The 15,842-nt window shown below is 34.1% G+C and overlaps 1 protein-coding gene across 3 annotated transcripts in view; it reads left to right on the forward strand.

The window, feature by feature from the left end:
- The window catches only part of LOC131065253 (uncharacterized), a 162,391-nt gene extending 146,925 nt beyond the window's left edge, over positions 1–15,466 (forward strand). Inside the window, exons 7-8 of one of the 3 annotated variants that reach the window (XM_057999728.2) lie at positions 14,596–14,809; positions 14,934–15,466. In XM_057999728.2, the coding sequence (XP_057855711.2) occupies positions 14,596–14,809; positions 14,934–14,978 (259 nt within the window). In that variant the 3' untranslated portion in view covers positions 14,979–15,466. Of the gene's footprint in view, positions 1–7,134; positions 7,509–14,595; positions 14,810–14,933 lie in introns of those variants that run through there. The other 2 variants (XM_059218429.1, XM_059218430.1) reach the window with 2 other exon arrangements.
- Positions 15,467–15,842: the final 376 nt, after the last annotated feature.

The following is a 15,842-nucleotide window of genomic DNA, read 5'->3' on the forward strand; positions in this document are numbered from 1 at the left end:
AAACTGAAAATCTCCAACATGTAGGCCACCAAAAATGCCGAAACATCCTCCTAGAAAATAGGAAACCCTAATTTTGCCTCTGACTGACCAACGAGTCTCAGAATTGGCCAACAGACCCCAAAACAAACTAGAGTGGAAAAGGGGACATTACAATTATTTAGTCCATGTAGGGAGAGCCCTAAGTAATGACTAATCAGCTCATTGATTTTTTACTGATTGAGTTGATACATATGCTCCAGATGACTCCGTATCAAAATGTCGCCTTTTTGCTTTGGCAAAATGGTTAATTCTGCATGATATCTTCTGATTGACACGAGTTAATCAGTTTTGCATGGAAGCTCCTGACGAGTATGCATCAAATAATAAAAGGTATATATTTATTACAAATATTATTTTTGAAGTATTATTTTCTAATTTACTAAGGATAAAGTAGAAAGGGTAAATATTATTTGTATAGAAACCTCTGCCAGTTCATTATTAGCAACATTATTATCATAAATTTTAAGTATTAAATTGATAGTGACGAAAGAATAAGGATTAAATTTGTATGACATCACTTGTCATTTCAAACTTTGAAGTAATGATTACTGTGATAAAAATGTACATATGCTATGACTGCCGCCAACTCACCAAATCAAGAAAATAAGTACATAGCAGTGGTGGGCAGATCATTCGGTTAAGACTGAAATTAATGAAGGAACGTGTGTAATTAGTTATCACTTGAGCGAAATCTCTAATCTTAAAAGTAGAAAAGATTCATTCTTTTTCTGTAATTAAGTTTAAACATTCAGTGTTTGAAGAAGCAGTTCCAAGATATAGAGCGAAAAATGGGGAACAAGAGGAAAACGGAACCGAGGAATTTCAGCTTAGACCCTGAAATGAAGAGATTGTTAGAACAAAGCAGGCCAGTTGAATATTATAAGAATGTATGAAGGTTTTGAGCTGGACTTAGTGGAAAAATTTGTAAGAAACTTTCATGTTAATGTTACCAAAGTTGGCGGAGAAGTTATAGAAGTAACACCTCAAGTAATTAGTACAGGGATTCTTGCAGAAGGAGAATTAGTAAACAAAGGGAACATCAATTTTGAAGAATTAATTAATGCATTTCATGAAGGGGATGGACCACGACCTGAGTTGAAGGTCCACAAAGGAAGCACAAAAGGAGTATAAGCAGAACTAGCTTGGAAGAGCCCTGGAAGACAACAGGACTATGGTTGATGAAATTTTTCACTTGTGAAGGTCAATATGGGACTGTGCTAGGACCAGGAATGTGGTTGTTAACACATTTGAGATATGGAAACACTCGACTAGAGGCCAAAACTAATCTTCCAGTTTCTTATTTTCCCAAATTTCCTCTATGAGTAGTTCAATAAGATATCATAGTTTGATTCATTTAATTGTTAAGCATCATTTCTTAAGAAAGGAATCAGAGAAAGAAAGGTGGTTGAAATTTTTGTCTTTTCCTGTTAAGAAAAAGGCCAAAAGACCCACGGTTAAAAGGGTAAAAATGGAAAAAGGGGAAACCTCGTAGAAGAAAACAAAAATGGAAATTGAGAAGCCTAAACCCACAAAAGGGGCAATATCAGACAAGAAAAGGGAAGTACAAATTTATGAGCCTAGATCTACAAGAATTACTCATTTCTCTTTGAAAAGAGTAATTGGGGAGTGTAATGTCCCCAATATAAATTTCTAGGAATTAAGGACCATCAAATCACAAATCAATTGCAAGAGACTTCTTTCCAATCAAAGACTCTAAAAATCCATTTTAAAATTTATATCGGCGATAAGTGATACCACCTAGTATAAAAACGATATATTATGATCTGCTATATATAGTTATACCTGATCTGTGTATTTATTCCGATCTGCAATTATGGAGTTAACTTTGCTCTACTTGATATGACAATATAAATTGTATTGTAAGTTTCCTCACAACCATTTATAGCTATCCCTGATATAGCAATATCAGTATGCTGTTAGTCTTTCACACCATTGCTTATAGCGATGAAGATAGAACTGCTGTTTCTGATTTGCTTTAGAAATATGCAGTGTGGGTGGTGGCTTTCCTGAATGATAACTTTAGATATATGCACTGGTTTGCCGATAAGGCTACTGCTCAATTAGAGCAATCCAAATCTGGATGAGAATAAGAATAATCCCATGATGATTGGAAATAAGTATCTATCTTCATTAAATATATTTATTTCCTAAGGTCGTGCCCCTTTGGAATAATTACTCCTTGAAGATTCATGTCTTGTCCTTCCATGACAGCAGTTTGTTAACATGGAGAATTGTCTTTATAATCATTAATAGGCATCGCGCCCCTTTGGATACTCACTGCCCTTTGTAAATGTCTTAGTCATGATCGAAATCGCGTAATGATTAAGATAATCATCAATTTTCTGCTCCTCCTACCGTGAGGATAATATGTGGTTTTCGCATAGTCGGGTATGATGATATTGATAGGAATTGTCTTCATATAAAAGAGTTCTCCTTACTTCGTGGAGTTATGAACATCTTGCTATTATATGTATATCTCAGCATGGCATGAATTATTATGATCTGCATGTATTGCTAGATCAATATCACATCTTTAGTCTACATCATACTTCCTTCTATATCTTATTGTCTTGACGATGATCTTCTTATCAGCGATATGAATCTTTTGATATAATATATTACTCTTGGAAGAATTGATAAGGATCTTGCACAATTAGATCTAGAATGATAGTCTATGTGGTCACTTGATATATTGTTAAACAGATCCGACTCTTCTTTGTTTTGGTGAACTCTATGGTTTGGTTACCATAATTCATTCTAGGATGAGTATCTAAAATCAATTGTTCTTATAGATATTGATATTAACATCTATTGTTGGTGATTGATAAGATTATTTTCTTGAGATCATCAAACCCTTGATCATATCACTAGGTCTCAATACTTTATCTTACTGGATGTGCTTTATTGATGCTAGAGAGGAAGATCGTGAAGTCTTATCAATACGACGATTTTTCCTTGATAATATTTTGGTGTAACTGGCTTTATTGAGAGAATATGCGATTAATCATTATATTTAAGCCATAATCTATCTTCATAATAATGTCGATTAGATGCTGATTTGCCTCCTTGCTTGAGGCGTCGTTATTAATCATTGTCGGCAATAATATAGTTGCCAACTATAGTTTGTATATGTTACGGCATCCTTAAATATGATAGCCTCCTCAATCATTGTTTCGACGGTGTTTATATTCCTATTTTCCTTGTTGACTCTACTACATATGTTCACCACGTAGCTGAGTGTATTGCTATGTATGAAGACTGCATATGAATAATTGACGGTGCCAATATCGTATCTGTTGATCCTATATCTTTGACATCATAGTTTTCTTGATGATGACCGGAAGTGGTATTAATGGTTCCTTGATATCATGCTTGTTTTCTTATTAATTAGTTTAAATCTTTAATTTAAACTTATTTAATTGTTTATCGATTTTAATTGTCTCCATGTCCGGCTAATGTAGAAAACAATTCTGAAATGGCCAACCCCTCAATAGTGTAAAACAGCTATCGATTTGGCATATCGTTCATGTATCATAGTTATCTTTACTCGTATGCACTCACCGGATATTTATTTTATTATTATTATTTATTTATATTACTTATATTATTATTATTTGATAAATATGAATTTAATATTAAGCAATATAAATTTTATATAAAATCTTATTTGTTATTAATAAATAATGATCATATATAACATAAATAATAATCATAACAAATAATAATAAACATTAATAATTATATATTAGAGGAAAATCGTGAAGTCTCATAAATGAGACGATTTTCCAATATTATTAAATGTTAATTAATAAATGTTTTAATTATTGTATTTATTTAATCACAATAATCCAATGTCCAAAGAGGGGTTATGACAGGGAGCATATAAAAGAAAAATCTGACCCTACTGTTGCCACCCAGCAAGCTCCTGGCAACCCATCTTCTCAAACTAATTGTGACCCTATTTCACAAACCCCTATGCAAACCTCAGATGTTTCTCGGCCTCCTAAGACTCAAGAATCAATATCACCTCATGCCTCTAAATCAGAAATTGTTGATGTAACCTTTACCAAACAAAAAAATGAAAATCCTTCTGAAAAATCCCCGCCTAAAATTATTGCTATTGATGATAGTTCCTCAGATGATTCTGAAGCGCAACTGTAGACACCCAAAATTGTCCAATATAATTAAATAAATATTTTATTTATTTAATTATCTAAGCTTAATTCTTCTATTAATTAAATGAATCTTTATTTATTTAATTAATTCATTTATCCTCTTCTAGCCTTATTTCTCATTTAAATAAATACATTTATTTATTTAAATTATCCTTTTCTTAAATTAAATAAATATTTTATTTATTTAATTAATCCCACTTTTTCTATTAATTAAATAAATCTTTATTTATTTAATTAATTCATTAACCTTTTCTACCTATGACACATGTCATTCATCTCTTAATTCATACACTACCTACCCCTTTCATTATTTTATTATTTCTTTTACCTACCCTTTAATCATAGCCGACCTCCTTTTACACCTCTCAATCTTATCCCTCCATTTCATATTGTGTCTTCTATATAAGGAGATGCCTCCTTCATTATCAAACCCTAATCAATCATCTTAAGGACTTGACTACACTACGATCCTACTTGCAACCACATTCCGTTCTTTGTTGAGCTCTTGTGCACATAAAATCTGAGAGCAAATACATCAAACAAGATCAATGGAGATAGGAATAATGGAGATCCAAACCCTATTGGACATGTGATGGTATAATCTTTGTGATTTCATTTGATTTGCATTGTCTTAGGTAATCTTCATATGTTATGGTGGATCTTTGTTGTTGTTAGGCTAGGGTTTTGTGGTTGAATTCATTTAGCCTTTCAATGTCATTATTATTGTTATCCATTTTCACCATATACAGCAACAATTACCCCAATCCTCTTCACCTTCAGGAACAAGAACAAAAATACTTGAGTTTCCTAAAGAATTTGAAATTAGCCAAAGCTAGCCATTGCCCTCTCATCCTCCTGAAACCCAATTGCCTTCATCACGACAACCATTTGTTAGAAGGGAAGGGAAGGAGATTGTGGTTAAAGAATAAGTTACTGAGAAAAAGGATGAAGGAAGAAGGGATGAGGATGAGGAGTTGATAAAAGCTATGAAATTGTCTAGGATGGAAACTGAACTTTCTAAAGCTAAGAGAAGAATGTGGTTTTTAGAGGAAAGTTTAAGACAAAAGAATGAAGAATTACAGATTGTCACTCTGCAGACAAAACAAGTTCAAAAAGATGCAAATGAAAAAGAAGAAAATCTAAAAAAACTGAGTGAAACAAAGGAAAAACTCTACCAAGCTAGTACTCAGGCATTATAGAATGCTAAGGAATTAAGGACATTGAAAGAGGAGCTAAAACAAAAAGAACAATAGTTGAAGAGCCAAATGATCCAGATTCATGATCATGAAGCTTCAACTTCCTTTGCTCCTCTTAAGATATCTTTCTCTAACTGCCATGAAATATAAGCAGAAGAATACTAAGCAACTTGAAGAATTACAGATTGTCACTCTGCAGACAAAACAAGTTCAAAAAGATGCAAATGAAAAAGAAGAAAATCTAAAAAAACTGAGTGAAACAAAGGAAAAACTCTACCAAGCTAGTACTCAGGCATTATAGAATGCTAAGGAATTAAGGACATTGAAAGAGGAGCTAAAACAAAAAGAACAATAGTTGAAGAGCCAAATGATCCAGATTCATGATCATGAAGCTTCAACTTCCTTTGCTCCTCTTAAGATATCTTTCTCTAACTGCCATGAAATATAAGCAGAAGAATACTAAGCAACTTGAAGAATTGCAAAAACAAAAAGATGAAGCTACTTAGAGATTGGAGCAAGTAGTGGAGTTATCTTCAGCTCTTTTGGCAATGAGAAAACCTTCTAGGGTCTATGCTCTGTTTGTATGGGAAAGATTTTTACAGTGGAAAATCAATCAATTAGTTCTGGGTAGAAAAATAGAATATGATGATGATGATGATGATTTTCTTGAGGATTTCTATAGGAGTGACCCTACCTATCAAAATCAAATATGCGAATACTATTTGCATGGTTTTCTTTTAGGTCACTATTTAGTCTTTCTTGAACATTTTTGCTAGTGAAATTTAGATTAGAGCATTTGTATCATTGTTGCAAAACCAGGTTGAGTGGGAGAACAAATTAAATCAGTATAGAGAAACACAAAAGATTAGGCCTTCCCATCAGGGATGAAACCCCCAAATCAATAGCATTCAAAACTAAATTCACTTCCATTTCTCAAACTAACAAAGTAAAGCTAGTCTACCAAAGAAATCTCGTTGTAAGTATTCAATCCTTCAGAGAAGTGCAGAATCAACTTCCCTATAGAGCTCTGTAAGCATCCAGGGTAAGGCTCAATACCATACCAATACACTTCAAAAGAATAGAGCCTATCTCTCCCCATAATATCACTTGAAGTTTGACTAGAATGAGATTAGTGGTGAGAATTATAGAAGAACAACAGACAGACTAGATAGGAATGAGATTCAGGCCGCCATTGATCCTTATGCCATCAGCACGGTTGGATGCACTAGATAGCTTTGCAGGAAACATTTAAAGTGATTGGACCGAAGAAGTGGAAGATTGCAATGGATATGTTCCTCCCAAAGCCTACCATGAATATAATTTCAACCATCTTGATTTAGTACTCTAGATTGAAGCACAAAATAGGGGTCTTCCAGATCCACCACCATGAGGACATGGTTTATATTAGGAGGGGGAGAATGATGAGCTTAGAATATGACACTTTTAATTATAATTTATGCTTAAAAACTTGTAATAATTTGTTAACTAATGTGCCTGGCGGTAGTGTAGATGCATGCATGTTTATTTCTTTTACTATTATACTCTGCTAATTAGAAGATATATTAGAAATAATATTTTGTGATTAAATGTATTACTCTTGTTGATTATCAATGATGAATAGCCGAATATTCAGGATTGTTACCGTTATATCTTGTTCTATTTTCCTGGATATACTTTTAGATGTGTTTAGAAATTATTGCCAGACAAGGAGTTCCGAACTTCATGTTCAGTCAGCGTGGAATGCTTGGTCACTCCTGATCAGTCCAGCTGGACGATACCTTCGTTTTTCTCTAAGTCTATTTCATCGGCTGTTCTGTTGAACTTCAACTCTCATTGAAGTAATAAATTGTATTGTAAAATCTTCTACTGGTAAGTTACTAATTGTTACTTAGTTAGGTGAGTAACTTTGTATTTGAATTCAAAAAAGGATATGTATATATATCCTATCACTTTCAGCAGAAAGCTAGTTAGTTATTCAATAAATTAGCCAACGGTTTAGAGTCTCATTATTGTAGTTTCAAACTTGTTTTACTTCCTCCTGGAAGCCAATAGCAATGAGAATCTGAAGTTGATTTAAGATATTTGTGTCCATGGATCCCACTAGAGGAAGAGCAGAGCCCGCTCAACCGAAGGGAGGTGATCCTTGTTTGATTTCATTTTTATTTCAGTTCTATATCTAGATTTTGTTACATTCCTTTCTGCATATTTGTGGTACTCTTAAGAAGTTGAAGATCAATTGCAATTTGTAGTTTGTTTATCTGTATGCAATAGCTCTTTGATAGATGAATTCATTTAAGTAGATTTCAATTTACAATTCATTAGTTCAGTTCAAGTTTATTAGTTAATGCATTTGAGTTTCATATTAATTTTTAGTGATGATGGTGATTGAGGTGGAGATTAAGATGGAAACTTTAATTGGATTTGTTTATGGAATCTAGCTTGTTTAAAATGCTCAGTAGAGTAGATTTCTGATTTACTGAAAGCGTAAATGTGATATCCCCATAGTTGCAACCTACGAACCAATTTTGTGAAGTCTCTGAGAGAGACAAATTTGCAAAAATGATAATCAAATTAAGAAGCCGTTAAAAGATTTGAATCAAATGTCATGGTGAGGAATGAGTAGAGAAATTTGTGGACTCTAGTGCGCTAAAAGATTAAGTTAGTAAAACCAGCAATCATCTATGCACAAGAACGATCATAAATAAAGACGAAGTAATCATTTATGCACAAGAACATACACACATAAAGACCAAGTAATCATCTATGCACAAGAACGATCATAGATAAAGACCAAGTAATGATAAAAGAGTTGATGAGACATTATCGGTAATAAGATGGAGAGGTCAATCCACTAAGGCAAGGGTATAAAGAAAGGGAATTGGCCTTTAACTTGGAATGGGTAAGGGATCTACTCAGAATTGAGCATTTATCTTATTGGCAAATCTGGTTACCAGCACCTAAATATACATCGGAGATAACACCATTATCGTGGGAAGAATACATATTCAGATTAGACACAACAACTTTGTTTCTCGGAGCTTTGTCGTACACGCAGATTGTCATATCAGATACAGCAATGCTCTATAATGGTTCGAGTACATTGAAATATCAGAGTGTTCATACACAATATAATATTAATTTGTTATCAATACATATACACATACTTAATCCACTGGCATAATCTTCTTGTCATATTAGAAATGGCAGTAATTTAGCTATGTAAAGCATCATAAGACACATCATTCACAATTTTACATAAGGCTAAAAAGGAATTAATATCTTGTAATTAAGTTTGCAAGGTAAATGTCCCTATTTTTCGGAGGTAGATTAAGAAAGGGACATTACAGTGGTATCAGAGCATGATCCTGCCATCCTGCAGGGTAAAAAGATAAATCAAGAGCAGCACCCTACCTAGATGAGTAGGATGACACAAAGAAGGTCAATCCTCTCTAAGTATAAGGGCTCAAGAAAGCCAATATGGGGTGGCATGGCTCAAGGAAGCCAACACCCTAGATGAGTAGGATGACACAAAGAAGGTAAATCCTCTCTAAGCATAAGGGCTCAAGGAAGCCAATATAGGCCGGCATGGCTCAAGGAAGTCTGTCTCTCTCAAGATTGGGTTAATTGGCTCAAGGAAGCCAGTTCCCCTTAAATGGACGGAATAGCTCAAGGAACCCAGTCCCTCTCGATTTGGGCAATGGCTCAAGGAAGATAGTCCCTCCAAGTTGCAAAAGATGCAATAGAAACTTAGTAATATTTCTAATATTTATTATTGTCACAGTCTCCCCCTCTTGAATTTACTTGTCCTCAAGCAATTTCATGATCTTATGATGAAGATCATAACCTTGCAAAATAGATGTTTCCTCCCTTATGAATGCCAAGGCTATGCGGTGGTGCAAAAATAGGCCGTACGGTAGTGTGAGAATGGTCGTACAGTAGTGTTGAGGAGGTCGTACGGTGGTGCCAAGGCCGTGCGGTGGTGCAAAATAGGTCATACAGTAGTGTGAGACTAGTCGTACAGTAGTGTGGGAGCAAGGCGTACGGTGTTGGGGAGGGAGTGTAACCGTACGGTGAGGAAAGGGTACGGTAGACTTCAACTTGTGAGGGGGTTAATCTCCCGCAGGTGTATTGAATGATGAATTCGAAATATTAGGAATCCTTTATGCATGTAAATCAGATTAACGAATACGCAACTACAGAAGTAACAATGATGAAATTCAAGATTTGCCAGATCTGGAACAAGAACACTGAACAGAGTAGGGTGGGGTGAATCCCACCGAAACTGCAAGTACCAAATAGGGAGGGTCTTTCACCTCCGAAATGGCGGTAACCAGAACTCCAACAGGAATTCGCACAAGACAGAAAAATATCAAAATTCGCATACTCCCAACAATGACTAACACGGCCAAATATATGGGCTCCGGGAAACTTCTCGAAGGGTTACAAACGAGCCGACATGACCAACCAAAACTTGCCTAATCTAATTAAATAAAAGGGCCCGAAATATTTGTTATCAAATTTGGGCCTTACAACACAGTAATTAGATTTATTATTTAATTACATCGGGGATATCACACAAATGTCAAGATAATATTAATTAAATACTATTTTCGAACTTCTACTTCTTCAATCCGCTCGTAAGGTTCCTTCCTTCTTCCCTTCTTTCTTGGAAAAAACCTGCACATAGATTAGTAGTACCAAACATGCAATTATATAAATTTGCTTTGATTTATATAATTTCATGTTTGGTACTACTAATCTATGTGTAGGTTTTTTCCAAGAAAGAAGGGAAGGAGGAAGGAACCATACGAGTGGATTGAAGAAGTGGAAGTTCAAAAATAGTATTTAATTAATATTATCTTGACATTTGATTACTATTTCCTTGTCTAACCCTAAGATAAATATGCATCTGTGTCTTTGTATATGTTCTTATATTGTGTAGGATCTTCATACAAGGTATTGTTTGATTCAAAACCAAGACTACATTACTAAAGAGATATTTCTATGGCCATATGTAACCCTCCTAAAAGGAATGTTACAAAGAATTAATCTAGATAAAGGACCTCTTGCATTCATAAGGGAGGAAACATCTATTTTGCAAGGTTATGATTTTCATCATAAGATCGTGAAATTGCTTGAGGACAACCAAATTCAAGAGGGGGAGACTGTGATATCCCCATAGTTTCAACCTACGAACCAATTTTGTGAAGTTTCTGAGAGAGACAAAATTGCAAAAATGATAATCAAATTAAGAAGCCTTTAAAATATTTGTATCAAATGTCATGTTGAGGAACGAGTAGAGAAATTCATGGACTCTAGTGCACTAAAAGATTAAGTTAGCAAAACCAGCAATCATCTATGCACAAGAATGATCATACATAAAGACCAAATAATCATCTCTGCACAAGAACGAACATAGATTTCAACTATGGGGATATCATAGTAAAATAGATTTCATTTTTCTGCAAATAGAATAGATTTACCTTTCCAGAAAACAACATAGGATTTGAATTCTTAGGGTAGCTTAAGTGTGTTTTAGTCATAAATAGATGATTCGATGAATGTTTTAATTAAAGTTCTCTTTGAACCTTGCCAAAAGCACCAAAATCTTCTTTAGGTTAGACTTAGTCTTTTTAATTTCAGTCTGGGAAACATCATTCGCATAGAATTTAGTCTTAGAAAGAGATCGTGAGAGAGCATGACCGAAACAAAAGTCATTGTTTTCAGTGCAAACCCCCCCCCAATTTTAACACATCCTTATCGCATACAGCTCTAAGACACACCTGGTTCGATGTGAAAAGAATTAAATGATACGAGTTGTGACACCAATGGCCTTGCCCATCACAAACCATTTTCACAAAATCTTTCCATAAACAACTAGTTGATCTAGCTGCTTTTGATACTCAGTGGAATCTAAAATTTGATGAATAAACACTGTGGACTTAAAAGAGGATTGCAAAATATGAGTAATATATTCTCAAAGCTATTTAAGGTTGCCTTTTTTCTCCATCCTTTATAACTCTTTCCTTGATATTTTCAGTGATGGCCTCCAACATAATCATATCTTCATGACGAATGTTTGGCCCCAAATTTGTCCTAACAATTTGAAAATAAACAAACTCAATATTCTGAATGGATGTCTATTGGAAGAATAGTTGTCTCAATAATCAAATTTCCCTTAGCTATCTTGGTCATCTTATATTGGGCTTTGGCTTCTTTTCTATTGAATCTTCAGCCAACTTATCAAGTGTGGCAAAGCTAATTTAATATGGGACTGCTTCCCTGTTTTGAACAATTTCTATCTTTGCCCATGTTGGAATATTTTCTTTTATTTCTTCTATATTGTCGATTTTTGGAGGCCCCTAAGGGGAAAAAACAATGTGCACTAGAGATGGAATTCGAGACTTTGGGGTGTTAGTAACTTAGTACAACATTCAAAGGAGTTAATTTGATATGTGATGGAAGAATGGATATCAATATTGGCTTCTTATGTTGAATTGGTGTAGAAATACTAATTTTTTTCTTAGCAATTGTTCTTAGCTTTCTCTCTTTAGAGTTGTATCTACATTACCCTCTTCCTTTTTGTTTTCCCTTTATTTAGTGTTCTCTCTATTTCTCTTAGTTTTACCATTGTTTTTTAAGGAGATGGAGGAAGTGCATTCCCCATTGGTGACTCTAAAATTGGTGTATTTTCCTTTGGAATTGTTAATTTTCTTCTCATCTTTGGGCTTAGGAAAAATCTTTTTGTGCTTCAAAACTATATTAGTCCTCTCTTGATTCGAGGAAACCTTATGTTAGACCAATCCACTAAGGGAAAGGCTACTAATCAATGTTATTTTTCATGAGTTGAGGTGACAATATATCAAATTTATCATTCAAAATTCCTTTAATATCCTCCAAAAGAATATCAACAAACTGGTTAACTGTCAAGCAGCTAAATCTTTTCTTTCCACTTAAACTCATCTGCACAATTGACACAATAATCCTCAATCTTTGAAAAATGTATGGCATTGATCCCCAATCTCTCCTGCATGATACCTTTGTGTTAAAAGTGTGTTTTTCTTAGAAGATTTTGAATTTGCATCTTATCAATTCTCTATTGGACTTAGAATATGCAGTTATCTTGCACTCGTATTCCCAACCAAATTAAGAAACCAATCTCAAGCTTACATCTTCCTCTTAAGAGAAAGTGCACCTCGGAAACTTGGTGAATTCCATAAATACGACTTTGTTACTTGGTTATTTGACAACATGTTATTTCTTATGAATTGAGGTGACAAATGTCAGCTTCATCATTTGAAATACCTTCTACATCCTCAAAACGAATATCAACAAATTGGCCAATTGTCAAGTGGTTGAAATCCCTTCTTACTTTAAACTCTTTTGCAGAATCAGCCCAATAGTCCACAATCTTTGGAATATACATGCATTTGGTCCCCATTTCTCTTGCTTAATACCCTTTGTGTCATAAGCACATTTTTTTGTAGAAGACTTTGACATCGAATCTTGTGATTTCTTCATTAATGACCTTAGAATTTTTAGCCATCAAGCACTTGTATATTACCAGCTAAATTTAAGAAACCAACCCCAAGCTTATGTCTTCCTCTTAAGAGAAGTGTGCTTCAAAAACTTGGTAAAGATATTGTATAAATATGATTTTGTCACTTGGATATCTTTCCAAACCCTAAATTTTTAGCAACAAACCTTGGGTGCAACCTATGGATGTTATTCACTTCTTTGCTAAAAGAAACTCTTCTGAAACCCATTCTTCCAAACAGAGCTGACAAAAGTCCAAGCCCTTGACGAATGTAGAGATCTCCTCCCTCAAGTGAGTGTGTTTGTGCGGAATGAGGAAGGGGAACTTCAATCCCTTATAAAGCTTTCTTTTCATGGGCAGATGGGTGTTCTTCATGCCCCTTTATTTATTTTTATTTGGTAACAAAAGCATGCCTGGTGTGTGCTTTTTTCACTGTTCTTCTTTTTCTTAATATTTTATTTTTCCTTGTTTTTTGTGTGTTTGTTTTCAACTTGAGATAACAAAAGCGTGCTCACTGTGTACTTTTGTCACTTTGGCAAAAGTCTCAAATTGAGCACGTTGGTGGGCTAGAAACTCCATGCATATGTTTTTCTTCCCATCCATTTTTCTAACTTCTATGACACTTTGGGCAAAAAGAAGCATAATACGTACTTTTGATCTAGTTTCCAAAACATAGAAGTGTGCTTTATGCATGCTTTTTCTGTTTTTCTAATATTTTTCTCATTAAAAAAAATGTCCAAGTTTTTTTCAAATTTTCAGACTTTTCAATGGGTCAAATTGACCTTTGCAAACTCTGATCAGCGAAGACATCACCAGATTGACCTGACAAACCAGAGGCAAGGGACATAATCACTGTTGAACTTTACAAATAATGCATAGGGAGAGATTGAGGAGAACGAATTTAGAATTAGAACAAATCATTTGATATACAATGATATGAAGAAAAGTCTGGTAGGGGTGTAACTATATGACAATTAATGTACCACCTGTTCAAATTCTTGGATTGTTTTTAAAAAAAGTCAGGAGCACTGACTTTATATCTATCAAAAGAATCTGACATCTAGTAATCTGCCAGTTTATTAGATTTCCATCTGACTAAGAATTGGAATATTATTTTCCATAAAAAAATCCCTGGATTGAAATCAATCATTAAACCCAAGTAGGTTTGCTTATCTCTGAAGCCAATTTTGTTCAATTAAATTCTGATGTGGCTTCAAAGTACAACCTGTTGAAGACTGGAATAGGAAGAATAATTCAAAATAATTTATGGTGATCCTTGGATTCGATATCCTCAGGGCATTGGCATTCATACAAACAATATGGCTGAATTGATGGGCTTACCCATGAGGATATTTTTGGCAAAAGAATCAGAGATCCAACAATCATAAATAAATTTTGTTTTCTGTAACACATCTTGCTCCCTTGAGTTGCTAGTTGTGACTCAAATTCAGTTCTCCTTACGTTTTGGGCACTTTACATTATCCAAAATGTTTTACAGCATGGTAGACTAGTGATTTTTTTAAAATTAATATTTCTGTACAGTTTTTCTTTGCACTACTGTTTTATATGTGAATCCATCTTTCCATAAGAATATTACACCCTTTGAAGTGATTTTGGGTAATTTAAGTTTGCCAGAACCTCCCTCGGAAGGATTGAAGTTGAGAGAAATTGAAGGGAACATTGTTGCAGCAACAAAATTCAGTGGGAAAGTCACAGAAGAGATGGTTTATGAGAAAGAAAACAAATTGCGGGCTGCTTTGGTAAGGGATGGCATCCAACCAAAACAAGGATGCATGCTAGCTCGTTACAATGACCCAGACAGAACTTGGAATTTCATAATGGTATGACATCATTCAAGTTAACAAATATTCGGTGGTTTGCACTTTGTTTCATTATATGAAATGCCAATTATCTCTTAAATTGATCTTCAACGAATTGAATAGTTTTTTATTGTATAAATTGCAGAGAAATGAGGTACTTATCCCATTGGAAACATTTGTTCTCGGGTAAACATATTTTTTTGTAAATTTAACGTTCATAATATTATAGGATGGCCTCACATGCAAATCGTGAGGTACAGAGTTATTTCGAGGAGAAAATGTTGGTCAAGTAAAAGGCATGATGTTACTGGTGCATACCATGTTATTATTAAGTTATGAATGTTTTATTGGTATGTATTTATGAACCTGGGAACTTGTATTTACCTCTTTTATTTCAAGGTAACTCGGAACAGATTATTGTAAACCGTTAATCCTCAAGCCCAGTGGCTGTTAAAATTTTGGTGTAAGTATTCTTTGTAACTTGGAATTTAGTAAACATTCTATGATTTTTGTTTATCACAAGAATGCATATCAATGCTATGCAAAGCTCATTCATAGTGACTATAGTCATGTGTAGTTCACAAACTTATAATGATTGTACAATTTCTGAGTTGAGAACAAAAATTGTGCAAAATATGTAAATATTTGTTGAAGTAATTATTCCCAATGGTGGCTAAATCATTTTCTAATTGTTGTAAACATTCAGTGTGTATTTGGCAAAACATTGAAAAATAGCTCGACTCCTTGAGGTAATTTTTTTCTTTTGGATTTTAATAATATGCATTGATTGTAGCACAAGTAGAAAGGTTATCAGCCAGTGCCTAAGATATGGTTAAAGTTGTACTATACCACAACCCTCCATATATCCTTAAAGACAGTTTAAGCATTTTCACATGTGTTGAATATGCATGTAAACTATGAAAATAGTCCTATAATATTCTCAAACAACACAACAACATAATATAGCATGTTTTCAAGTGAACACGGTTGAAATTGGAGAGCTTGAAGAGATTTTCTATATTGCTAAACTAAATAGATCCAGTGATCTTTAAAT

The sequence above is a fragment of the Cryptomeria japonica genome, chromosome 1 (assembly GCF_030272615.1).
Source record: "Cryptomeria japonica chromosome 1, Sugi_1.0, whole genome shotgun sequence".
Lineage (NCBI taxonomy): Eukaryota > Viridiplantae > Streptophyta > Pinopsida > Cupressales > Cupressaceae > Cryptomeria > Cryptomeria japonica.